Source organism: Barbus barbus (assembly GCF_936440315.1).
Source record: "Barbus barbus genome assembly, chromosome: 47".
In the NCBI taxonomy this organism is placed as follows: domain Eukaryota; kingdom Metazoa; phylum Chordata; class Actinopteri; order Cypriniformes; family Cyprinidae; genus Barbus; species Barbus barbus.
Window position 1 is genome coordinate 2627586 of NC_136725.1, and position 27151 is coordinate 2654736.

The following is a 27151-nucleotide window of genomic DNA, read 5'->3' on the forward strand; positions in this document are numbered from 1 at the left end:
TGTTAAAAAATGACTTTATTTCTCTTTAAAGCATTTTTTGACAATCATATTGCAGTCATACTTGTTCAGATTGCTCAGTATCATTTATTAATCTCATCAAACTGAGGAGGATGTCATGCCATGCTGTTCAGTTATCAAGCTTGCACAAAGTCTGGAGCGACTGATCAAACTGAAAAATCACAACAAATATGCAATGAATTCACATATAGCACAGCAGAAACATGGAGGAAACAAATCCTAAAAGAAGACCCTGCTTAGACTGTCATAGATGACATGCAGATGATATGCTTACACTGTACCTGATCATGAGAAGTAAACAATGTCCACACAGAGAATGAATACCAGTCTGTTTTAACACTCAACTTTTTAACCATACACTTGATGTAAAAAAAGACAAAAAGCCAGTAAATACTGTAGACATGTTTAGCTCTTGACTGGTCATCCTGCTGCTGTTACATAAAATACATTCAAACACAAAACACTATGTTCTTTCTAAACATGCTTTTAGAAGCAAAATCAACCGTTTAATAAACATTTTTGCTTATTAATCCAATTTATACAGTTTCTAACAAAAATAGCATTGAAGAGTTATTGCTTTAGAATTATTAAAAACAAAATGCTGTCAATCATCTCATTAAAATTTGAACCAATGATGGAGGAAAAAAATATATATCTATATTATCATGAAAAATGTCAATGAAAAAATGTCAAAAATGACTATACCACCTTATACAGACTAGCTGTTGAAATACTGTATTGTATAATTGTACATGGTTGCTCATCACTGAGATATGTCATAATAGTAATGCCGCAATCTGGGTTCAACTACTGAAAATCCAGGTCTCTCGTCCAGCCTGCAGAAACAGAACAGAACCATTTATTAGCCTTCAATGTACTGAATTGAATTAATCATTATTACACAGGAATACTTAATAGATATTTCTATATGTGACCCTGGACCACAAAACCAGTCATAAGGGTCACTTTTTTGAAATTGAGATTTATACATCATCTTAAAAAGCTGAATAAATCATCTTTTCATTGATGTATGGTTTGTTATGATAGGACAATATTTGTCTGAGATACAACTATTAGAAAATCTGGAATCTGAGGAAGCAAAAAAATCTAAATATTGAGAAAATCTCCTTTAAAGTTGTTCAAATGAAGTTCTTAGCAATGCATATTAATAATCAGAAATGAAGTTTTGATATATTTACAGTAGGAAATTTACATAATATCTTCATGGAACATGACCTAGCATAGTGCACCGTAAATCATTTGTCTTTTGAGTTATGGAATGATTGTGAACGGATTATAATCCAGAGTTATCAATATATAAATGCTGATATATCCAATAAACATACTTGTATGTCCAGCATTTCCTCATGAGGTCGTACATCTCAGCCGGGCAGTCGGCCGGGGCAGACATTCTCTCTCCACTATCGATCATTTGGATGACTTCATTTCCTTTCATACCCTACAGACAATATGCAATAAATCAACATTGCTAAAATAAATGCTCATTTTCAAACAGTGGCTCACATCTGGAGGTTTAAATGGATGCATGTGCAGTTTGCGATTTAGATTATGTTCAATAAACAGTATATTTAGGAGATCCTAAAGCCCACATATCATAGTGCATACAGTTTATTTAATGCTGTTGAGTTTATTAGGCTATATTGAATAAAACAAACAAAGCCCAGTGTGAGTGTAGCTATATAGTAGCGAAATAGTTGTGGCTTAACAGCCACTATTTACTTTTCAAGTTTGCGAGGTTAAGTTAATTAATATTGGGCCGGTTTCATAGACAGGGTTTAGACTAAACCAGGATTAGGCCATAGTTTAATTAGGACATTTAAATGGTTTTTATAAACATGCCTTAGAAAAAAGCATTACTGGGGTGCATCTTAAGACAAAACAAAGGCACTGATATATTTTAAGATCAGTCAGAGCAAGTTTATTTCAGTTGAAACAGCTCAGATTTACACTTTAGTCTAGGACTAGGCTTAAACCTTGTCTGGGAAACCGGGGGTTCATGTATTAGTGTATTAGGTATAATGAACTAACAAAGACAGTATTTTTGGAGGTTTTATTAATCACAGTTAATGTTAATATATTATTGTGTTCTAATACATTTTTAGCATTTTATGTATAAACTAACATTAGTATGAACATTCATTATTTACATTTACATATAAAAAGTAGATAGAATAGAGAGAGCTAGTGTTACAGAGTCAAGTACAATAAATAAAAATATTTTTTTTATTGAATAAAAAGTAAATAGAATAGAAAGTGCTAGTGTTAGATGGTCACGGTTTTTATAAATAAAAAGAAAACAAGAAGCCAGAATATAAATATAATGATTAATTATTACTCATCAACAAAGAACAATAGTACAGTATATTTATAAATGAACATTAACTTTGATTAATAAACGTTAAAAATATTTTTATTGTTAATTCATGATAGCTAAAGCATTAAATAGTATGAATTAATTAAACCAGCGAACCACGAAAATGTAATTTTTATTTTAAATTTTATTTTGTTAGTTTATAGACGGCTATTCAGATTTCTTTAAGAAAATTTGGAAAGTAGATTCAAAAGGTTTGCTCAAATGCAAAACTAAAACAGCAATAATATATGTTTTCCACTGTCACTAAATGAATCCAGAAACATCTGTATTTATTGTTAGGCTTTAAAAGCATTGTGACCATTTCACAATGTTGCCTCATTTTCATACATATTCACTTATTGATATATTCAATCATCAGTATATCACTCAGCCCGATTAACAATAAAAACTGTTTGGGAGCAACATAATATGCATATTCACACCTTGTAGGGTTTCTGTCCGTATGAAAAGGCCTCCCACATCAGGACTCCGAAGCTCCACACGTCGCTCTTGGACGAGAACTTCAGGTAGTTCATGCACTCGGGAGCGTACCACTTCACCGGCCATTTACCATGACCTTTGGCCTACAGGAGCAGCGAACAAAGATCAGTCAGGGCTACGCTCTGCTTAAACCCCCATTCTGTGTCACTAACATGGAGCTTTTGTAACAAGGGTATGTACTGTACATCTAAAAGGGCTTTCGTTCTTACTTGTAATTGAAGCATGTATGCGATTAGTTTCTGGTGACTATACCTTGTAATAGTTCTCATCTTCTGTCAGGGCTTTAGAGAGTCCGAAGTCGCTGATCTTGGCATAGTGCTGCGTGACTAAAAGCACGTTCCTGGCTGCAAGATCTCTGTGAACAAAGTTGTGCTCCTCCAGATATTTCATTCCCATAGAGACCTGATGAACCAGCTCTGTGATGTTCTTCATAGAGATGTGTCTGAAAACACACAAAGTGAAAAGCTATTAACAATAGGCAAGTTTATTTATATAGCACATTTCATACACTATGGTAATTCAAAGTGCTTTACATAAAATGAAGTAAAAAATTATCACAACAATAAAACCAAGGAATTTAAAAACTTTTCAAATTATTTAAAAATGTATTTAAAATGAATGAAAACAGTTCAGATAGAAAATCAGTAGAAACAGGAATTCAGTAAAAGCACAGCTGCTATTTTTTATAACTCGTGAAGCTGCACAAGCCCAGTTATGGGTCCAAAACCAATAACCAAAACTTCTCAAATCCATTTGGTGGATTGTATGCAAAGAGTATTAGTGTGATTTTGGTGAAATTTTGTGGGCAAAGAAGTCAATAGTGTAGCAATGCATGAAGCACAGCTCACACAGAAGTCAAATTAAGCAGCTTTCTATTGGTCAATTCGCATGACCAACGCAAGCAAAGTCTGCTTAAGGAACTCCTGGTCCTGTGAATTATTATTTAAAAGATTAGATAACGCCCATGAAATTTCGCAGAACAACAGTAAATGGTTCTTGTCATGTCACTCAATGCAATGCTTACCTGTTATTGAAGGGAACTTTTTCAACTTTACAATTAGGCCTCATTTGTTAACTTTTAACATTTATTAATTATACACTCTTAAAAATAAAGGCTCCAAAAGGATGTTTTTGCAGTGATGCCATAGAAGAACCATTTTTGGTTCCCCAGTGAACCTTTCAGTTCTTAAATGAACCATTTTTAAAAATCTAAAGAACTGTTTTCGACTATAAAGAACCTTTTCTGCATTTGAAAGGTTCCATGGATGTTCAAGGTTCTACATGGAACCATCGATGCCAATAAAGAACCTTTATTTTTAAGAGTGTAGTTAATCTTAATTTCTCAAATCTAAAGCTGTAGCTGTTAAAATGAATGAATTCACTGTGTACAAACATGAACAATTTTCAGGTAACTAACATTTACAGAGATGTAAAACTTTAGATTAGGGGAAATTAGGAGATTATTGAGGGAAAACTATAGTAATTAATAGTGAATATGAGATCTAAAGTGTTACCACATAGAATAATACATGCTGTAAAAAGTTAATGTGAGATAATGCATTTTGGGGTAGGGGCGTGATTGTTTTGACGATTTCAAATATCAACATTGGCTTCCAGAAATCCCACCTTTAACAAATGAAAAACAAATTTTCTCTGTGCATCTCACACAATGCTATCATGACTTCAGAAAACTTGGAATATACAGTAGTGCACAGTTTTTAGGTACTATGAGGAGTTTTGGCTTGTTTACCGTGGTCACTCTTAACTGTTGTATAGAAAAGTTAAATCTCTGCTTAACGTGAATAAAGTCTTGTGAATGTAGTTACTGCACATTGCTTATCAATGCATATTACTATATTCACAGTTCAGCACAGCTCTTATATGTTCTGAAGTATTTCGAGCGTGGCGTACTTGTTCTTCTGGAGGAACTTGTGCAGGGGCCCCAGCTCAGCGAGCTCCATGACCAGCATGAGGTTCTCAGCTTCACAGATGCCGATCATGCGAACAATGTACGGGTTATCCAGCTGCTGCATGACGTTCGCTTCCCGCAGCATCTCGTCCTTCACCGCCGCGTTATTATCATCGTTCTTCAGGATCTTAACAGCGACAACCTTCTGTGTCCTGAATCAAACATAAAAGAATGAACAAACATTCTGAAGTCGTGTCGGAAATCATATTTATGAGCCGAGTAAATATAAACAGTGCCATTAAGAGGGAAACTCAACACTTCTGCAATACATGACGAAACAAGCCAAACCACTTAGCGACCAAACCACATTTCCCATAATACTTGGTGGCAAGAAAGAAAAGAAGACACACAACACAATTTCAGGCTTTTAGAATACAATACCAATAAGTCAGTATTTCGATTGCATTTTTTAAGAGTGAGAATAAAGGCTTATAAGATCTTCCATAAAGGTTTGATTGACTGACACTGAATTCTGACTACCTTGGGCAGCATTTACAGAATTGACATCCTTAAAATAACCAAAATCCCCTATATAAACTTGGTCGACTAACTTTTTCATCTGGTAGACTCCTCTCAGGACAGTGCCGAAGTTGCCTGAGCCCAGCTCTCCATCTTCCAGAGTCAGGTCGCTCCGTTTCACTGTCGTTGTCCGCAGCTCTTCAGGATCCGCATATGGACTCTCATACACCTGCGTGTCCATTGGCATAGCCTCTGTCAAAACAACAGTGTGAGAGATTAGTCAGAAGAGAAAGCCTTAAAGATCGTTTAAACAAGTGGTGGTGTGTTGAAGCAAGTCAACTAACCTGCGCTGAAGATATTAGGCTTAGGAAGTTCACCTCGGAGGTTTAATCTGAAGTTATATGGATTTTCAGTATGAACCTACAAGCACACAACACAATTACAACAGTGAAAATACACAGATCCGCATAGAAAAAGCTGATAGGACACAGGCACGTTCTCTGAAATGCCTGCATGCATCAATGGGACAGAGGGACAGGGTCAAACCAAACTTTCCTGTGTTCTTCATGGCACCTTAAATCAGAATTGAATGCGTAATTACATTTACTGAGATGTTTCAATGGTAAATGAATGGCAATTCATTATACGTGATGCGATCAGTGTCCATGAAGAAGAGGAGAAACTTCTTCCAAAAGGTCAAAGCCAACGCACAGTGTATAAATAAAAAAAGAGATCTCTTGCAGATAGGATTGATAATTATGTCATTTACATCATTAAAAAGGAGTGACAGAGAAGGAGGATGAAAATATGGAGGTATGATTGGGGTAATGGCACCTGTTAGAAGCTGAAAAAGTCAATATCAACACAAATGATTGCCAGTCGTTGCCTTTGTTCAAAGCGGACTGATTTGGAGACCGACTGAAACATTTGGCACAGGCAGCAACTTTTTACTTTTAAACAGCACTTCTTATACAAAGCTAATTCCAGTAGACTGTGGCGTCAGAGGTATCTCAAAAATGAGAACAACTATCCTACCTCTCTTTTGTGCCAGAATTGCTATGATGCCTTCAAATGCATTGCATCTAATAAATAATCAAATGTATAGTTTTGGATCTATTTTCTCATTGGATAAATGCAATAGCTCTTGTAAAATTCAAAAGAAGGCAACATCTATGATCCACCTTATTTTTCAACGCGGAAGTAAGTGGAAGACTTCCGGCTCATTAGCCGCTGTAGGGAAGAATAACAAAGTGCCGTAAATGGTCAAACTGTTTGCACTATATACCAGTGTGTTCATAATTAAGATTATACATTAAAAGAATATGGTGAGATGCAACAGTTTGCAATATCAAGCAGCAAATCGAACTGTTTTTTACAGCTAAAAATAGCTGGAAGTGAATGACACCGGAAGCCAGAGATGTTAAATTTACAAATGTCCGTGCCTGCTCTCTCTTACAGGAAATAAGGTGGATAGTGATGTGCCAAATTTCTTTGTTGCTTAATAAACATAAACAGCTGCTATCTGTGTTATGACAGCTCGTATTGACAATATAAAAGTCTTTACTCTCACTTAAATTGATCAATTTAATGAATTCTTGCTAAAAAAAAAAAAACACATATTTTCAAATAGTAGTGTATCTAACAGTAGCTTCATTTTAAAATGATGTAAATATGCTGATTATTCCGGTCTTAGTGTTTGTTAGCTGTCTTTTTTTCTCTCTTTGATGGATGTAAGAGCTAAATAAAATCCAAAAATTATATTATATAATAAATACTGTAACCAACATTACCAATGCAGCTTAGCATAATAAAAATACATTTACAGTTTTGTTTTTTATTGTTGAAGAAGAATGCTTAAGGTTTTTCAAATCCTAGCTGGAAAAACATCTTAAACCAGTCTAAGCTAGATTAGCTGGTCTCCCAGTTTAGTTCCCGAAACCCAAGACCAGCTCAGACCAGCAAACCACGTAAATACTATAGTATTAATGTTGTAGTGTATATATTACAAAAAACGTGTAACTACAAAAAAATACAAATAAACTCAAGCACATGTGCCCTGACTTACATCCTTTATCCACCTTATTTTGCAAGGCAGAAGTAAGCTATTTTCTTTAAATGTGCGAGATTTCCAATTCATTAGCCACTACTTTAAAATAGCTGGAAGAATAACAATGCGTAGTGTTTATGATTTTGCTAATAAATTAAAAAAATATGATGACAAATACATCATATACAAATACATAGACAAATACAAGCAAAATTACCAGGAGCTGTTTTTGTAGAGCTAAAATAACTGAAGCGAATGACACCGGAAGCCTCGCACATTAAAAGCAGTCATGCCCACACTTATGTTAAAAATAAGGTAGATAGGCAATCAAGGTGGGTCAACAAAAAATGTGCAACCATTCTTTTAATTTATCTGAATGTACATCAGAACTTGATTATGTCTGTATATGATTGCGAGGAGTTATTGCTGGTGATTGGATGTGATGACAGGGCAGTGAATGGAGGAAGAGATCAGAGAGGGGGTCAGGCATCCCACAGGTGAAGTTAGAAGCAAAAACCACACGCAAGCAAGGCGGGTGTCCTACCACTGCCAGTGGGGATAGGGAGGAAGAGAGGGGTGTGTTAGTGCACCTTTTTATGGCCAGGTTTGGGGAAGGAGTATGATTTGATTCTGGAGAGAATCCCACCTGTGGCACCTATCTAGAAACCACAATTTTAAAGAGCATAAGGTTATTTTTTATCCTACACTATGTGATGCTAATGTTTAATGCTATACATCCATGACCCATTCTTCAATAATTAGATCTGCAAACTCAGTAATTCAATGCACATTCAGCAACATTTACATGATAGCAATTGCAGTGGTCCTTGCGTTAAATGGATTTGTACAGTCTAGGTCAGTGGTTCTCAGCAGGCTTTACTTCTGGACACAGATTTAACACTGGACATCAAGTGGTGACTTGGTTAAATGTCTTTAAAATCAAATGTTTAAATGTATTATATACACTGCATGAACCCAGTAATGTTTAAATTAGTTTATGTGACATTAGAAAATGTGACATTTCTTAATGTCTTTAACTTTGAGGTTTCATGCTCTTGGCAGCCAAAGCACAAAACAAACTGTGGTCAGAAATATAATGTTTATTCCTGATGTCCTTAAAGGGATAGTTCACCCAAAAATGAAAAATTGATGTTTATCTGCTTGCCCCCAGGGCATCCAAGATGTAGGTGACTTTGTTTCTTCAGTAGAACACAAACAAAGATTTTTAACTCAAACCGCTGCAGTCTGTCAGTCATATAATGGCAGTCAATGGGACCCACGGCTTTGAGAGACAAAGAAACATACACAGACAAAACCAAATTAAACCCTGCGGCTCGTGACGATACAGTGAGGTCTTAAGACACGAAACAATTGGTCTGTGCAAGAAACTGAACAGTGTTTATTTCATTTTTTTACCTCTGATCACAACAGCCGGCGCGTGATCTGTCACACGTATACCTCACTCATTGTTTAGATCGGTGGATCAGAGGTAAAAAATTATATGAACACTGTTCAGTTTCGTGCACAGACCAATTGTTTCGTGTCTTAAGACCTCACTGTATCGTCACAAGCCGCAGGGTTTAACTTGGTTTTGTCTGTGTATGTTTTTTTGACTCTCAAAGCAGTGGGTCCCATTGACTGCCATTATATGACTGACAGACTGCAGCGGTTTGAGTTAAAAATCTTTGTTTGATAAACATCAAATTTTCATTTTTGGGTGAACTATCCCTTTAATCATTCATAATCTGCTTCTTCCTCTTCTTTTTTTCACCTAACCTTTTGAGGATGAGGAAATGTAATAAGCTTGTTTTGCTGTGATGGGAAAAAAATTAGATGAGAGGGAAAATTATATTTCAGTACATTTGTGGTTGCTTGCAAAAGTTTTGCATTCCACCAAGAAACTTTGCAGCTGTTTGCAAAACTTTTGGACGGAAAGTTTCTTGGCTAACTTTTGTGTTCCTTGAGAACAAATTCAAAGTTTCTTGCTAAGATTTACAGAGGAATGCAAAACTTTTGCAAGCGAACAGAACGTTTCTTAGGCCAACTTTTGTGCAACAAGGGCATGCAATATTTTTTTAAGCAAAGTTTCTTGGGAAAATACAAAACTTTTGTGAGGAATGCAAACTTTTTAAGAGCCAATGCAAAGCTCCTTGGACAAATGTTCCTTGTGAGCAAGTGCAATGTTTCTCAGAAGAATGCATCATTTTTGTGAATGAATGCAAACATTCTTGGGGTAAATTTAGCCTCGGAGGAATGCAAAACTTTCATGAATGAATGGGAAGTTTTTTGCAAATGCAAAGTTTCTTGAAGGAATCCAAAATGTTTGCATTTAAACACCAGTTTTTTAGGGGAAACATTTGCTTTCTTTGCAATCACATGCAAGTTTCTTGGAGTAAAGCAAAACTTTCAGAAGCGAACGCAAAGTTTCTCTGTGACTCTTTTATTTGTGCGAGAATGCAAAGTTTCTTAGAGGTATTTTTCCTTCCATCTCATTTTGTTACCATCACCATGTCTGTAAATTATTTAGTTAGTTGCATTTTATTATTGCACTTATTGTCTTTCCCTATTGTCCGTGACAATATTTTTGGGTCATGACCCACCAGTTGAGAACCACTTTATTTTCAAGTTGAATTAAAATTTTCAGTGCATTTTCAGTGAAACAATGAACAATTATCTGTGGATATTTCAAACAGTACAGCAGTCCTGAATGTGAGCGGTGTATATAGTCTGACATGTCAGTGCACTTTCAAGTCTTTTCTTTAAAGCAAGCTGATATGAGTCACTGCTGCATCTGATAGAGATGTGAGTGTACTTACAAATGAATCCTGTGATGGTCTCGGGCAGGTCTCGGTGAGCACTCGGAGCAGGCCGTCAGGCTTGTACGAATAATGTTCTACCAGCTATAACACACAAGACAATGCACATCAAAGCCAGATTCTGGACATCATCTCAGTGTCAGACGGTATTGAGGTTACGCTTCTTACGCCGAGGCCTGTTTCATAGAATGCTTTGCTTTTCACGAATGGTCGATAAACTCATCAATGTACTGTCACGTAAAGCTTCATCTGAAAAGAATATACAGTATATACACAATATATATATTTTATAAACACATAGCTTTATATAGGAGGCTAAAGCTCGATTTCTTTACATTCTCCAAATGAGCTCACCTTTGAAAAGCTACACAGTAGTGTTGTGACGCATCACCGAAATCAAACTATTTCTATATCAACATATGCTTTCATTGCACGCTCACCTCGTTCGAACCATGCACTTCTCTCCTAATCACAGTGAGATATGTTTCTGAGGGCTAGTTTATGGCCTAGCTGTAGCATGTACCTTGCTGGACCTTTGATGCCATGCATCATGCGCAGCCACTCAACCAGGAAATCTAAATATAACATGGCGTTTGTGCTGTTGGTCACCACACCAAAACAACTGTCTAACTCTACAAGATCCTCTTTAGGACATCAGCATATACAACAAGCCTGAAAAATAATACATCACTTTTTGCTAATTATCTGAGGTCATTATTTTCTACAGTATTTGTCAAAAGTTTGGAAGTCTTCAGTGTCACATGATCCTTCAGAAATCATAAATATGACTGTTTTTGCTGTATATTTGAGCACAGCCCAGGTGAGCAGAAGAGATTGGCCACACTTTATTTGAAGGTCCAATTCTCATTAGTAACAAACCATTAACTACATCTTTGGCCTCAATAAACTGCTAATTGTGAGCCTGGAGCACAAAAGCAGCCTTAAGTCGCTGGGGTATATTTGTAGCAATAGCTAGCAATATATTATATGGGTCAAAATGATAAATTTTTCTTTTATGCCAAAAATCATTAGGATATTAAGTAAAGATCATGTTTCATTAATATATTTAGTAAATGTCCTGCCATAAATATATTAAAACTTAATTTTTGATTAGTAATATGCTTTGCTAAGAACTTTATTTGGACGAATTTAAAGGTGTTTTTCTCTGAATTTTGATTTTTTTTTTTTTGCACCCTCAGATTCCAGATTTTCAAATAATTGTATCTCAGCCAAATATTGTCCGATCCTAACAAACCATACATCAATGGAAAGATTATTTATTCAGCTTTCAGATGATGCATACATCTAAATTTAGAGAAATGTACACTTATGACTGGTTTTGTGGTCCAGGGTCACAATTTGCTGCTTATTAATAGTTAGTAAGGTAGTTGTTAAATTTAGGTATTGGGTAGGAGTAGGGATGTAGAATATGCTCATGCAGAATATAGAAGTGCTTTATAAATAGCCAATATGTTAATAATAGGCATGCTAATAAGCAACTAGTTAATAGTGAGAATTGATCCCTATAGTGAAGTGTTACCAAGAGATTTCATTCAAAACATTTCAAAATCATAAAGTTTAAAGTGTATGTATAGACTTTGAAGTCTGCTGATAATATGCTCTGAAGTCTCTGAAGTCAGGTTTCTCTTGACAGGTTTATTTACCTGCCAAAGTGTGTCGAACTTCTTCCCGTCAGGAATGGAGAGTTTGCCAGCCTTGTCTTTATCAATGCGATAGTGCATGACTTGGTTATTATGCAGGAGACACAGAGCATAGGACACGTTTCTGCCAGTGTTTTCTCTTTGTCTAATTCTGTCAGGAGGAGAGAGAACGACACAGTAAATGTTAAGCAGAGGATAGAGAATAATTCACAGTCATTTACAGAGGCTCTTGCAAACCAAGCTTTGATTATATTACACATACATCAACACTAGATGGAGCTGGAGGAGAAAAATTGATCCTTTTCAAAACAGAGATTAGGTATTGAGATTCAATGTAAAAATTTTAATATAAAAAAATAAACAATATAATACAATATAGATATATATTTTTAAAAGCTTTAGTAAAAAAATAGCAAGTTCAAAGCTAATGACATGATTCTCATGATGATAAAGACATATTTTTCTTCTTTTTCCATTGTTTTGTACACTTCATTGCATACGTGTGTTTTAAGATGGAGGCAAGTGTTCTATTTAAAGCAAGCGCACGCTGTACTGACACACACCACCCCACCCAGCCTGCTCTTGTTTTCCGCCTCCACACTGCATCTTCGGTCACTTCAGGAAGTCCTCTCAAACAGTGTGACAGCGGAAACCACACACTGCCTCTCTGCCTCGCTTCTTTCACTTCAGAGCGGTCCAAAGCCTGCCTGGAATCCACTGCTGAATTTAACCTGCACCTTTCAGAAGTTATTTCTTCGCAATAGTTTTTGGATTCAAATTTTAAGATGATTGATGAACTTAAAATAAATAATTATATATATATATATTAGGTTATATAAAATCTTAATCTAGACACTAAAAATGATGTGCATGCACGTAAGTGTGTTAGAATTTAACTACAACTCTAAATGACTAACATTCATGTAATTAAAGCAAGATAAAAAAAAAAAAACATATTGCTTTACTTTGGTGTCCTTTGAAAAATAAACAATTACATATTTTTCTGAACTATTTTATTTAAAATACACTGCCATTTAAAAGACTCTTTTGCTCACCAAGGCTGAATTTATTTGTTTAAAAATACATTAAAAGCAGCAAAACTGTGAAATATCATTACAATTTCAAATAACTGTTTTCTATGTGAATATATTTCAAAACGTGATTTATTCCTGTGATCAAAGCTGAATTTTCAGCATCATTACTCCAGTCTTCAGAGTCACATGATCCTTCAGAAATATGATCAGCTAATATGCTGATTTGTTGCTCAAGAAACACTTTTTTTCTGGAAACAGATACATTTTGTTCAAGATTCGGAAGTTCAAAAGAACAGCAATTATTTGAAATCTTGGTTACACTTTATTTATTTTAAGGTGTCCTTGTTACAGTGTAATTATACATTTAAGTACTGAGTAATATTAATTAACTGCATGCACTTAATATATGCTTAGGGTTACTTGCATGTAATTATGCATAATTCATTGTTCCCTATCAGTCGGTCACTCCGAGTCACGTCGGTGACCGACGATTTGGGATCTCGCTTAGAGAGACCAATCCCCTACGAGAGTATCTAAACGAGCCAATGCACATTGGCATGCGATTATTGCATCCAGCTGCCGCTAATCACAGCGTGAGTATAATTAGGCAGCGGGTGCAGCGCATATTCAGCCTTTCGCTTCGGAGCCGAGCGGTTACATTGTTCTGCTCCTGATCTCTGCTGACGAGTGAATTCAACGAGTTAAGCACGCTCTTTGGGAGACTCTCGTGCTGGCGGTACGGCGCTTCAGCGGCGGTGGTTCTTCCTGTGTCGAGTGGGTTGCACACATCAGGCTGCACTACCCCCTGATTGTGTTGCAAGTGGCCATCTCCCCTGTGCGCTTCAGCACACTGAAAGAGTGATTTCTCTAAAAGAGCATTCACGGGTGCGTCTTTTTAAAGACGACGTTGCATCTGGCAAACTTGACGTTGCGTCTTTGTAAAGACGAGTTGGGTCTTGCTTCAGACAACGTGTCACCCGTGCGTTTCTGGATGCGGTCGTTACCTGGGGCCGGGTGATGGTCATGATCACTGCCTCACATGCCTGGGCAGTAAGCATGCTGAGGTGGCGTTCGTGGATGAGGCATCTTCTCATGGGAAGGTGATCATCTTGGAGTTGCGGGCCAGGCTCCGATACCTCGACAAAGGGACGGAGCTCTGTTGCCCCTGCCTTGATTTGGCCCTCGTTCTGGCTGCAGACAGACGGGGACCATTTCAGGCGGTGGCATGGTGGCAAACCCTCCAGGGAACCAACCCTTGAGGGACCATCGCCCCTCTTGCGCTCCAAAACCAGTTGAGCTGTCAGTGGAGCGTGCTGGGCCCTCTACAAGGGGAGCACCAGCAGTTACCCTGGCGCTCCTCCCGGTCACCAGACGTCGACTGCTGCATCGGAGGGTGAGCTGGAGATTTCTGGGCAAGAAGATTCGGCTGCTGCTGCTCCGGCAGTAGCAGTGCCTGAGTCGGATCTAGAAATCACGGCTATGCTTTCCCGGGCCACTGAGAGGGTAGGGCTCGAGTGGAGATCCCACCGTGTCCCGAGCCCTCGAGGTTGGACGACTGGTTTCTCGGGGTAGTTTGCGCTGGTTCTCAGCGCCCTGCCCTAGTGCCTCTCTCCCGGAGGTGCATGGGGAGCTTACCAGGTCGTGGACGGCACCTTTTACTGCCAGAAACCGCCCTGCTAGCTCCTCCCCCTCACCACCCTCGGTGGCGCAGCTAGGGGGTATACGGGGGTCCCCCCGGTGGAGCGGTCGGTTGCGATGCAGTTGTGTCCTAATACCGTCTCCACTCGGCGGGGCGAACCGTGCCTCCCCTTCCGGGCCTGTAGGTACTCGTCTGGTCTGTCCGGCGGGGCTTATATGGCCTGTGGGGAAGCTGCCTCCACCTTTCGCTACGGCGTTACTGCAGGGTCCTCAGGCTAAAGGCACTGAGGACATGCACGGGGGTGGTTACGATCCGGAAGCTCTGAGAGCTTGTACCTCGGGCCTCGCGCTACGAGCGACGAAGGTGACGCGGTCTCTGGGTCGTGCGATGTCCACACTTGTGGTCCAGGACGTTCACCCCTGGCTGTGTCTGGTCGACATGGGGACACCGACAAAGTATCGGTTCCTCAAGGGCCCTGTGTCCCAGACTGGCCTCTGCGGCGACACAGTCGAGAACATGGCCCAGCAGTTCTCGGCTGCTCACGAGCAGGTTGAGGCGATCCAACACCTCCTGCCCCGGCGGGCAGCTGCTGCCTCCACCCGTCCGCCGGCTGCAGCGCCCCAGCCTGCTTGTCGCCGAGGGCGGCCCCTGCGTCCGTCCCTGCTCCCGCACCGCATCCGCAGCAGCTTCCAGAAGCGGTGCCGTTGAGCTGGGCGTAGGCAGGCCGCCCCGCCCGTCCTGGCCCCCGTCAAACCTGGCGGTGAGCGGAAGAGCAAGAGGCACAGGACGGGCGACCCAGAGAGAGAGAGAGAGGACTGCTTTGGGAGGTGGCGGATGCGCCTCCCCCTCCCCCGGTGGAGGGCCGGGTGGAGATTCTCCTATTTCAAAAATCTCGACAAGAAGCGGTTGTCTCTGCCCTGGGTCCCAAGAGGGCATGGAGAGTCGCGGACGGACCAACTCCGGACCGCGCTCATCCTCCTCTTCGCCAGCTGGCAGCAGTGGGCGGTTCGAGAGCGTCATCAAAGGCCCTACTCACGCACCCTCTGCCAAACCTCGGAACCAGGTAAGCACGCACCGCACACTCAGACCCCTTGGTCCGCCACGGGCCGTGTTCCTGTGTTCCACCTCGCTGCCCCACCGCGGGTACGTCGGTGGTCCCGCTGCTCCGCTTGTACGGTGTCTGGGTGCCTGTCTACCCAGCCCGTCTTGCTGGCTCCAGTGGACCATCTGACTCGGCTATGCGGTTCAGTTTCCTCCCAAGTTCAGGGGCATCCACCTCACAGCAGTGAAGGCAGCTGATGCTCATGTTTTGTGTGGAGAGATCGCTGTCCTACTGGCGGAGGACGCGATGGAGCCGGTCCCTCCAGCCGATATGAAGACAGGGCTTGCAACCCTTACTTCATTGTGCCCAAGAAAGCGGTGGGTTACGACCAATCTTGGATCTGCGTGTCTGGAACTGGGCCCTTCACAGGCTTTCGTTCAAGACGCTCACGCAGAAACGCATCTTTGGGTGCATCCGTCCCCGAGATTGGTTTGCAGCGGTCGACCTGAAGGACGTGTACGTCCATGTGTCGATTCCTTCCGCGCCACAGGCCATTCCTGCAGTTTGCGTTGAAGGACGGGCATATCAGTACAAGGTCCTGCCCTTCGGGCTGTCCCTGTTACCCCGTGTCTTCACGAAAGTTGCGGAGGCAGCCCTTGTTCCCATGAGAGAACAGGGCGTTCGCATTTTCAACTACCTCAACGACTGGCCTATACTGGCTCAGTCTCAGGACCAGTTGTGCGAACACAGGGATTTGGTGTCACACCTCAGCCAGTTGGGCCTTCAGGTCAACTGGGAAAAGAGCAAACTCTCCCCGACGCAGAGGATCTCTTTTCTCGGTATGGAGTTGGATTCGGTCAGTCAGACAGCACGCCTCACGTAGGAACGTGCTCAGTCGGTGTTGAACTGCTTGAATGCGTTCAAGAGCAGGACAGCGGCCCCACTGAAACAATTTCAGAGGCTCCTGGGGCATATGACAGCTGCAGCGGCAGTCACGCCGCTGGGGCTGCTTCATATGAGGCCGCTTCAACACTGGCTCCATGGCCGAGTCCCGAGGTGGGCGTGGCAGCGCGGCACTCACCGGGTCCAAGTCACACCGGCCTGCCGCCGAACCCTCACCCCGTGGTCAGACCTTTCGTTTCTGCGGGCAGGAGTGCCCCTGGAACAGGTCTCCAGGCATGCTGTGATTTTCACGGATGCCTCCACCACCGGCTGAGGTGCCACGTTCGACGGGCTTGCGGTGTCGGGGGTTTGGACGGGCCCCCAACTGCACTGGCACATCAATTGCCTAGAGTTGCTAGCGGTACGTCTGGCCTTGGTCCGTCTCAGAAGGCGTTTACGAGGCAAACACGTACTGGTCCGCACGGACAACACTGCGACCGTTGCGTACATCAACCGACAAGGTGGTCTGCGCTCCCGTCGCATGTCGCAACTCGCCCGCCACCTCCTCCTCTGGAGTCAGAAGCATCTGAGGTCGCTTCGTGCCATTCATATTCCGGGCTTGCTCAACCGGGCAGCCGACGAGCTGTCACGAGCTGCGCTCCCCGGAGAATGGAGACTCCATCCCCAGACGGTCCAGCTCAGCTGGCCGCGGGGCCTTCGCAAGTGTGCGTCTCCCCCAGTGAGCCTTCTCGCAAAAACAGATACTATGCAAGATCAGGGGGGACGAGCAGCAGGTCCTGCTCGTGGCGCCGTACTGGCCCACTCGGACTTGGTTCTCAGAACTGATGCTCCTCGTGACAGCCCCTCCCTGACAGATTCCTCTGAGGAAGGATCTACTGACTCAGAGACGGGGCACCTTTTTGCACCCGCGTCCAGACCTAAGAAGCTGGAAACTTCATGTCTGGTCCCTGGACGGGACGCGGAGGTTCTAGGTGACCTACCCCAAGGGGTAGTTGACACCATCACTTCGGCTAGAGCGCCGTCCACGAGACAGGCCTACGTCTTGAAATGGAACCTGTTCGTCGAGTGGTGTTCTTCTCACCGAGAAGACCCCCGAAAGTGCCCGATCAGAGTCGTGCTTTCCTTTTTGCAGCAGGGGTTGGAGCTAAGGCTGTCTCCCTCCACCCTTAAAGTCTATGTGGCTGCGATTGCTGCCAACCATGACCCCGTGGAAGGGAAGTCGGTGGGTAAGCATGACTTGGTCATCAGGTTCCTTAGGGGGGCAAGAAGGTTAAATCCTCCACGGCCCCCCTCTATACCCTCTTGGGACCTGTCTCTAGTGCTGAAAGCACTACAGCAGGCCCCATTTGAGCCTTTGCAGTCGGTTGAGCTGCAGTTTATTTCAATGAAGACTCTGCTCCTGCTTGCATTGGCCTCCATCAAGAGGGTAGGGGACCTGCACGCATTTTCGGTCGACGATTCGTGCCTAGAGTTTGGGCCGGCTGACTCCCAGGTAATCCTGAAGCCCCGGCCTGGCTACGTGCCCAAGGTTCCCACTACTCCCTTCAGGGACCAGGTGGTGAGCCTGCAAGCGCTGCCCTCGGAGGAGGCAGACCCAGCCCTTGCTTGCTTTGTCCCGTCCAAGCGCGGAGATGCTACGTTGACAGGACACAAAGCTTCAGGACCTCAGACCAGCTCTTTGTCTGTCACGGAGGCCGGCAGAAGGGGAAGGCCGTCTCCAAGCAGAGGATGGCCCACTGAATAGTGGACGCCATCACCCTGGCTTATCAGGTACAGGGTGTGCCCTGCCCGTTCAGGTTGAGAGCTCACTCTACTAGAGCTGTTGCATCCTCCTGGGCGTTGGCTTGTGGCGCCTCGCTGGCAGATATTTGTAGAGCTGCGGGCTGGGCGACCCCTAACACGTTCGCTAGGTTCTATAGCCTTCGTGTGGAACCGGTTTCCTCCTGTGTTCTCACCTCAAACGGGTAGAAGCACTGAGAGGTCCCGTTTTCGGGTCGGCTTGCTAAAACTGCTCCAGAGAGTCCGTACTGTAGACCCTGTCGAGTTCCTCCGTCCCCTCGGCAGCCAGATGTGGCGGAGCATCTGACGCCAGGCCCTCACTCGCTGAATCCATGAGAACCGGTAGAGGGCTGGGTTCCATATGAAAGGCCTTTTTTGGACCCCATATGTGTATAGTCCACGGTATAGCCTGAGAGCCCGTGTTTCCCCGGCAGGTCTTCTGCCAATCTCCATGAGGTACAAATTCCTCTAATCCTCCATATGCGCCTAAGGTTGATCATATGCGTAATTGCTCCGAACCTCCTACGGGAAGGGCGAGCTTCCGTAGCGTCCGGTTCCAACTGGAATGGGTACGTTTTCCCAGTGTTATCCAGTCTTACTGAGTGGGTAGTGCCATGGCAGCAGTAGCTGGTCTTCTGCGGTAGCCCTGACCTGCGCCAAAAAATAGGGGCTCAGGAGGCTTCCACAGGACACTGGAAGGGGCAGTACCCGTGGCCTTTTGGTAGGGATCCCAAATCGTCGGTCACCGACGTGACTCGGAGTGACCGACTGATAGGGAACGTCTCGGTTACGTATGTAACCCTCGTTCCCTGAAGAAGGGAACGGAGACGTCACGTCCCGTCGCCACGGCTGCTGTACCACCGCTGAGCGGCCGGGTCACCGGCTCGGCTCCTCAGCGAAAACCTGAATATGCGCTGCACCCGCTGCCTAATTATACTCACGCTGTGATTAGCGGCAGCTGGATGCAATAATCGCATGCCAATGTGCATTGGCTCGTTTAGATACTCTCGTAGGGGATTGGTCTCTCTAAGCGAGATCCCAAATCGTCGGTCACCGACGTGACGTCTCCGTTCCCTTCTTCAGGGAACGAGGGTTACATACGTAACCGAGACGTTATTATAAAAGCAAGTACATGTAACGTGTAACAAGTATACCTTAAAATAAAGTGTTACCGAAATCTTTTGTAACAATGTAAAGTTTTGTCAGTCATGTCAGTTTTGATCAACCGAACGCCTCCTTTCTGAATAAAAGTGTAATTTCTTAAAATAATAAATAAAAATCCTACTGAGGCTAAACTTTCAAATGGAAGTATATATCTAGATTATATACTGTAGCTAATAAGGTATGTATTCTGGGTACAGCGATGCCACAGAAGAACCATTTTTGGTTCCACAAAGAACCATTCAGTCAAAGGTTCTTTAAAGGACCATCTCTTTCTTACCTTTTTATAATCTGAAGAACTTTTTTCGCCACAAAGAAGATTTTGTGAAACAGAAAGGTTCTTCAGATGTTAAAGGTTCTTTTTGGAACCATTTAGACAAAAATGGTTCTTTAAGACATCGTGAAGCACTTTTATTTTTAAGAGTGTAATTCTTAACACCCAAGATCGTGTCTCATTGATCTTGGACTTGCAGAATAAGTCCATGAGGGAATGAGACTCACAGGAATTTGCCGTTGACGTGTGAGCTCCTGAGCAGCCGCAGCTCTGAGTCCTCGCGGTCGATCTTGCCATGGAACCACGGCATCTTCTCATGAGCCGTTGTGGCGATGAGTTTCTCCAGCTGAGGCCTCTGGCTGATGATAGCCTGCTCCAGAGCCGAACCCTGCCACACGACAAACACAGCTAACAAACTGCTCCTGTCTTACGCCACAAATGTGCATTTATCTGTTTAATGCAGCAATTGCTGCAAATGTTCAAAAGTAGACTGCAACAAAAAAAAAATGTGTGACGGTTGTTGTGACAAATAAAACATGAAATATTCACAACTTCTTTTATTCTCGTAATCTCACACACTTCTGACTGAAATGGTGTATTCAACAGGAAAACAGTAAGATGTGACTTTATCTAGTAGGAACTGGGTGAAAATAGATGTAAAAATGTGTATTATTTGGTTCATTAAATTTCAGTAAAATTTTCAGACTGAAATAGCATTTTCTCATAAAATAGATTCCAATAATCTTTGTTTTACTATTGTAAATAATCCATTTTTACACTGTACCAAAATGAGCAAGGTGATTGGAGGAAATTTGCTGGAAAAGTAAGGAGGATTTGAAACGTAAGCCAAAAAAGAAAGTTGTTTCATGCACAAGAAGACAAAGAAGCAGTAAATAAATATTAAATGTATGAGCTCAATGCTCTATTTAAGCAATTGTTTCTGAGCATAACTGAAGTCCAAATACCAAACTCATGAGAAAGCATAACTATTTAACATTTTGGCGAATTTGTACAATTCATAAAAAAGGTATTTAGAAATAAAGCAAGCATGAAGGTCCATCAGTGGAGCACAAGCAGATTGCACCGCATGAAAATGTACAAAAGACATTGTACAAATTCATACAAGTTCACCAAAAAAGTTACAGTACAGTATGACTCGCCATGCAAGTGTGTTGCAAATCCTAAACGTTTTCTGAGTTACAAAAGAGCAACTTCTGAGAAATTAAGGTTACACTTTGTTTTAAGCTGTCCTTGTTACAGTGTAATTATACATTTAAGTACTGAGTCATATTAATTAACTACATGTACTTACTATATGGTTAGGGTTTGGCTTACTTGCATGCAATTATACATAATTTATTGTTATCATATGTAACATGTGTAACCTTAAAATAAAGTGCTACCGAAATGAAATAAAGGATAACACTTTATTTCAATAGCCCACTTTAGACTATAAGTAACTTTGCTAGTGCATGTCAACTAGCAGTCATTACTCATTACAGTATTGTAGACTGCTGGGTTATGGTTTTATTTAAACACAAAGTTACTTATTAGTGGACTATTGAAATAAAGTGTTACCAAATGAAGTGTTAAACTGGCACCCACCTGTAGGTTCCAGGTTTGTTTGACGTACTGCCGGATGAGCTGCTCCTTGAGGTCTTCAAAGGGCCCGACTTTAGGTTCGGTGCCCCGGGGCCGGTTGAAGGGCTTCTTCAGCAGGCAGACGAGCCCGTCGGACTCCTGCGAGTGGTAGTCGATCACATCTATAGGGGTTCTGTGGGATTTTCCGCCGGCGATGGCGTAGGTGTCATTCATCTCCCTCTCGATGGTGTAGTGGTAGAACTGGCGGCCGTAGGCCACCGACAGAGCGAATCCGCCGAGGAAGCTGCGGCTCTGGCGCAGCAGGTACAGGCCATCCCCTGCTCCTCCCTGCCGCAGGTACTCCTCCGCCTCCTCTCGCGTGATGTTGCCGAAGAAGTACGGCAGCACCTGCACCCTGTCTACCATATCTGCTCAACTGTCTATTGAAGCTCAGAGGACCGCAAATAACCTGAAAAAGACAATGGGCCTCAGTTATAAAATGTTGCGCAGAAACCATCCTAAATTTGATCTTATGATCATCTCTCAAATGTGACCCTGGAGCACAAAACCAGTCATAATATTTGTAGCAATAGCCAACAATACACTGTATGGGTCAAAATTATAAATTTTTCTTTTATGCCAAAAATCATTATGATATTAAGTAAAGATCATGTTCCATGAATATATTTCGTAAATTTCCTGCCGTAAATATATTAAAACTTCATTTTTTAATAGTAATATGCATAGCTAAGAACTTTATTTGGACAACTTCAAAGGCGATTTTCTCAATATTTTTTTTTTTTTGCACCCTCAGATTCCAGATTTTCAAATAGTTGTATCTCGGCCAAATATTGTCCAAACCGTACATCAATGGAAAGCTTATTTATTCAGCTTTCAGATCGTGTATAAATCTAAAAATTACCCTTATGACTGGTTTTGTGGTCCAGGGTCACGTATGCGTCCATGTGATTCATAAAATGAACGTACGCACATACGCCTCTCTTTCAGATGTGAAATCTATGAATCGTGAAAGATCTTGAACTTGCGCGCAACTGAATGGTTTCAGCTCTCTGCCTTGTAAACGACTCCTAATTAATGTCATTAACATATAAAAGATCACCAATCATCATCCAAATTCTTAAATTTAGAACAGCGAGCTGCAAGAACAGCTTACATTTCCAAAAACCTGCAGTATTTTGACAAGAAAAAGTGTGTAGATCTGCTCAGACCTTGACGTGACGCTAAGAACTTTTCCATGTCAAAGACAGTTTTTGCAAATATGAGCATTTGCTTGCATTTTAGCGTATGCACACTATAAGATCAAATCTGAGCGTACGCATGCTTTATGAATGAGACCTGATGTGTGGATCATTTCTTAGAAACTTTAGATCATATTATTAGTGAAAATCAGAGAGGCTTCAAGCAAACACCCATCTGTAAACAACATCTAGAGATCGAAACCCTGTAAACTCTGCTAAGAATGCCAAATAATAACCTTATACAACAGGGTCTATAGGATGTCATAGGTCAGGGATCTGCAACCGTCGTAAGAGCCATTTTGGCCCCTTTCCCACCTAATAAAATTCACGTGGAGCCACAAAATATTTCATGCCCAAATAAGATAACACGCATAGCTAAAGCTTTATATTCAGCCATGTTACAGGGCAGGGGAGTAGAAATCATTTCAGAAGTGAGAGGGCCAGAAATGTCAAATGTAGTAATAATAATAGTAATCATAATATTTATTATGTATATAATAAATAATGACAAAAAAAATAAAATCTCTTACTTTTAATTGGCTAAGAAATATAATACACTGCTGGACAATAACCAATAATCTGTGTTCTATAATAGTTTTGATAAATATTTTACTAATGACAATTTTATAGTTATGATTGTGCAATCAGTATATATACACACTACAAACACTTTTTCCATTTTTATCCCAGAATAAGGCAGAACATATATTTTATAGCTTCTGTACTGTAACTAATGCTGTCAATTACCACTGTATAATTCATATTTATTACCTGGAGAAGACTTGAAAAACACACATAAACCATATTGTCTTCACGTTTCATCCGTTTTATGCTTGTAATTCAGCTTAGCGATAGCGGGATGCCTGTCAAACGTTATCAAACAGACTCGAGAGTGTTCAGTGCTCCGTGATGTTCACATCGCTTTGGATACGAATAAAACGTATCCAAAACGTGACTATCTTTTCTCTTTTAATTTAAGTCTAGATTTATTCACATTGGCCCTTGAAAACCTCTACTTTAACACACTTGACCGAGACACCTCCGGGGGACACCTCCCCTGCGTATTGCACACCCACGCTACAAGGAGCCACAGCAGAGGGATGAAAGACCCCTGTATAGGTGATCAAATAAATGGTTAACACTTCATTATAAGGACCAATTCTCATTCTTAACTACATTACTAGCATATTGGCTGTTTATTAGTACTTATAAAGCACATATTAATGTCTTATTCTGCATGCCCTTATTTTAGATCCCTTAATTTTAACCAATATTTAACAACTACCTAACTAACTATTAATAAACAGCAAATAAGGAGTTTATTGAGGCAAAAGTCATAGGTAATAGTGAGAATTGGTCTCTAAACTTAAGTGTGACCATTTTGTTATGCAATGACCGTGGTGTAAAGGCAATAAGCACTCAAGACTGTACATTACAGTACATTATGAATAAATGTTGTGCACAACAACATCAATTTGCCACGATAGCATTATAAATGCAATATATTTTCAAATGCAGGAACCACTCTTTTGTTGTGTAATGTTGCATGCTTTTCACTCACAGTTTCTCACACCTGTCACTGGATACTAATCTCATGTCTTTGTCACTATCTTTAGCGTTTCATTTTAATCTGACTGTCTGTTCCTTCTCTTTTTTTTCTTTTTTTTTTTTTGATAACTATACTCCAAGCATATGTGCATTAAATGAATTTTAATGAACTATTTATTTTCACATGGCATCAATGTTTTGGTAAATACTGAGGGCTGAATTATGAAAGTTTAGATTTGTGTACTAGTTTGCCATGTTTTTTTTGGCAAGGATTCTAGAACATCCAGTTAAGTGATCTAACATTCTGGAACATTCTAGTGCGTTCTGGAACATTGTGGGACAAGACAAAAATCATCTAGTGTACACTTGTGAAGTTTTGGAAGACTCACTTTTGGTTAATGTTAAACTATAGCTGTTAGCTTAGTATTATGCATGCGCCATGCCATTTTTATGCATGAGTAATAATAGATTAGCTTGTATAAGCTGTCAACATATATTTTGTTTTAGTTTTCAAAGACACTGTCAGTGAAACACACAAAGTAATGTGATTTTTGTATTTAGCATGTCAAACTTTATAAAGAAAAATGAAAAACTAAATTTTATAAAGATTTGTTTCACGGCGTAATTACTCATTCTTTGTTGTTACAGTTTCCCACATTTTCTACAATAGTAAACTATGAAATAACACAAATGGAAGAGTGAAAAATTGCTGAATAAATGCCCCCCCCCCCTATATTACAGCTCATGCAACTCAGGAGTTTCTATGAATACAAGCCACCTTTTGGCTGTTTTACCTTTTAAATCCATATCCATTTAAAAAATGTTTTTACATTTATACGTAGCCACATTGTATAATCAGAGCATTTAATCTTATAGATCAAAAAGGTTTGAGAAACACCAATTATATTTTCTTTCCCCACTTTTTTTAAGCAAGTATGTTCTTACAAAGTAAAGATGTATGTGTATGTCTATGTATATTTGAAACTCTAACTTGGGTAAGAAGTTAAAAGACATGCGCGGCTGAGAAACTAGATCACGCAGAAAGAGGAAGCGGTCAAGTCTTTTGCAATAACATTCAACCTCTACTACAACTTAAGCCCACTCGTTTAAAGCACTTAAAGATGATACACAGCAAGCAGATGAATCCGCTCAAGTCAAGGGCACACAGCTGAGCACCTGACATGCAAATGAGCCATTTCATGCTTAATGCAACATTGCTGCTATATAAGAGACAAGTGCTGTGCCACAAACGATAAACACTCACATGCAAACTCATAACTAACAATTCATTTCTGCAATTTAATCCCAGTTTAAACTACATCTTGATTTTTGTTCACCTGTTATCAGCGAAAGCCAGACTAAAGTCTGATCCAGAACACTCTATCAGCAGTATCAGAAGTATTTGACAAAATGCCAAATGAAGCAAACAGAAAATACATCCTCTAGCCTTTTTACTTACTAAAAAGCAACCTCAAACACAAACGCTAATACAAAACCTCAGGGCCTCGTGTTCATGCATGAAAGAGAAGCGAGTCTGAGAAGATGAATCAAATTCAACCACAAAAGATTCCATAAAGAAGAAGCCAGATTGGCTGAGCAAGAAAAGGCCAGTGTTATTGTAGCCTAACAGCAAAATAAAAGGTTTGCGATGGAAAATGTGGTTGTAGCTTTGTGTTAAATCAGTAAATGCAGCGAAGCAGCACAATGACTTTAATAAAACATATCTAGCTAGCTACAGAGACGTGTGCCACTGGCTGGACGTGCAAGTTTTAAATATGTAATATACTACTAGTATATCTTTGGCATTTTTGTGAGCTATTATAAAATGTAATTTATTAAGATGTTTTATTAAGCCAAAATGGTGGAATAATAATATCATGCCCTATATTAAGATATAAATAGGTTGCTTTAATGATCTTTTAAGTAAGTTTGACTTTGTGTAAAATACTAATAATAATTATAATCAACAAACTCTGGACAATAATGTACATATATTGAAAAGTCTAAGAGCAATAGTGAGAAAACTTCTAAATTATACAGTTCTTTCGTTATAAATTATATTAGAACACGGTAACAATGTAAGTAAAATGTTTCAAAATAATTTTGCTGTATTTTTTATGCTTTCTCTTTTTTTTCTTCCTTTTTAATTATATTTTGAACACCAAAGTCTCTGTAGTGATCTACAATTTAGACATTTGGACCTCATTATATATTAAGTTTATTTAATATAACATGAAAAACAGCAATGCAAATATTCAGGATTTTTAAATATGCAAATCATTAATAAATTACTGTTGGATTATTAACATGCATTAAACACATTTTTATGTAATAAATAATCACAAATTAATAATTGCCTCCTTTAAAAGAACTATCAGACCACAATAAGGCAGAGAAACAGCAGATTTTTTATTTTATTTTTTACTTCAAAGTAACTAAATAATGCCAAAACAAAGTGAGATATTAAACAGATCATTTCAATAGTTTCACTAGAACTTTTGCCTTTTATTTTCATGATTGCATATCAATATTTTAAGATTTACTATTCGAATATTTAAGACAATGCATACTGCATGATGATCGTTCTAGTTTTATAATACAGCACTGCATATGAAATAAAATAAAATTGTAATTGAAAGTATTTCGATTTTTTTCCCTTCTCATTATTGACTTAATTGCTTTAATTCACGCTTAATTCACTCAGCCTGAAGAATTCATCCAGTTTAAATCTTATGTACATGAACAGATATATTCTTACCTTATGAAGTGTTGGACTCCCCTCACTTTGGACAGTAACTACATACCATGTTCAAATAAGCTGTCGAACTGAGCAGGATGTGGTATGACCAAAAACTCAGTGGATAGTTCAAAAGAAGCTGCCAGTTCAGGAACACCAGCGCTAAACTGTAAACTAAAACTGAGTGAATACCGGTCTACTGAACATTTTTTGTACTGTTGCTGTTATTGTACTGAGACAAACTTCAGTAGCTAAATGCAACTATTTGTAGACTTCCTCATTTTGAGAAACTTCTGTCTACTTCCTTCACTATTTTTTTGTCCTATCTTTGACTTCCTCTTTTATCTGA

General features: G+C 40.5%; 1 protein-coding gene across 2 annotated transcripts; it reads right to left on the minus strand.

Annotated features, from left to right (window-relative positions):
• On the minus strand, positions 1-27041 carry LOC306865764 (tyrosine-protein kinase SYK-like). Of its 2 annotated transcripts, XM_079410556.1 has the most exons (13): positions 26824-27041; positions 21283-21727; positions 19905-20065; positions 11849-11996; positions 10185-10268; positions 7959-8027; positions 5666-5741; positions 5414-5573; positions 4805-5014; positions 3146-3335; positions 2836-2976; positions 1365-1477; positions 1-854 (listed from the first exon to the last, which is right to left on the minus strand). In XM_079410556.1, exons 2-13 carry the CDS (start codon positions 21682-21684, stop codon positions 782-784), a joined length of 1827 nt encoding a protein of 608 aa, XP_079266682.1. In that variant the 5' UTR covers positions 21685-21727; positions 26824-27041; the 3' UTR covers positions 1-781. The 2 variants fall into 2 exon arrangements, with proteins under 2 accessions (XP_079266682.1, XP_079266683.1); XM_079410557.1 differs by lacking the exon at positions 7959-8027 and having other exon boundaries at positions 26824-27036.
• Between the last annotated feature and the right edge of the window lie 110 nt (positions 27042-27151).

Excerpts from the sequence above, each read along its gene's own strand:
- LOC306865764 (XM_079410556.1), bottom strand. The coding sequence starts at position 21,684 with ATGGTAGACAGGGTGCAGGTGCTGCCGTACTTCTTCGGCAACATCACG. Across the intron at positions 11,997-19,904 it reads CACGTCAACGGCAAATTCCT|AATTAGACAAAGAGAAAACA; the intron begins GTGAGTCTCATT and ends TCCTCCTGACAG. Across the intron at positions 8,028-10,184 it reads GACCATCACAGGATTCATTT|ATAGGTGCCACAGGTGGGAT; the intron begins GTAAGTACACTC and ends TGTGGTTTCTAG.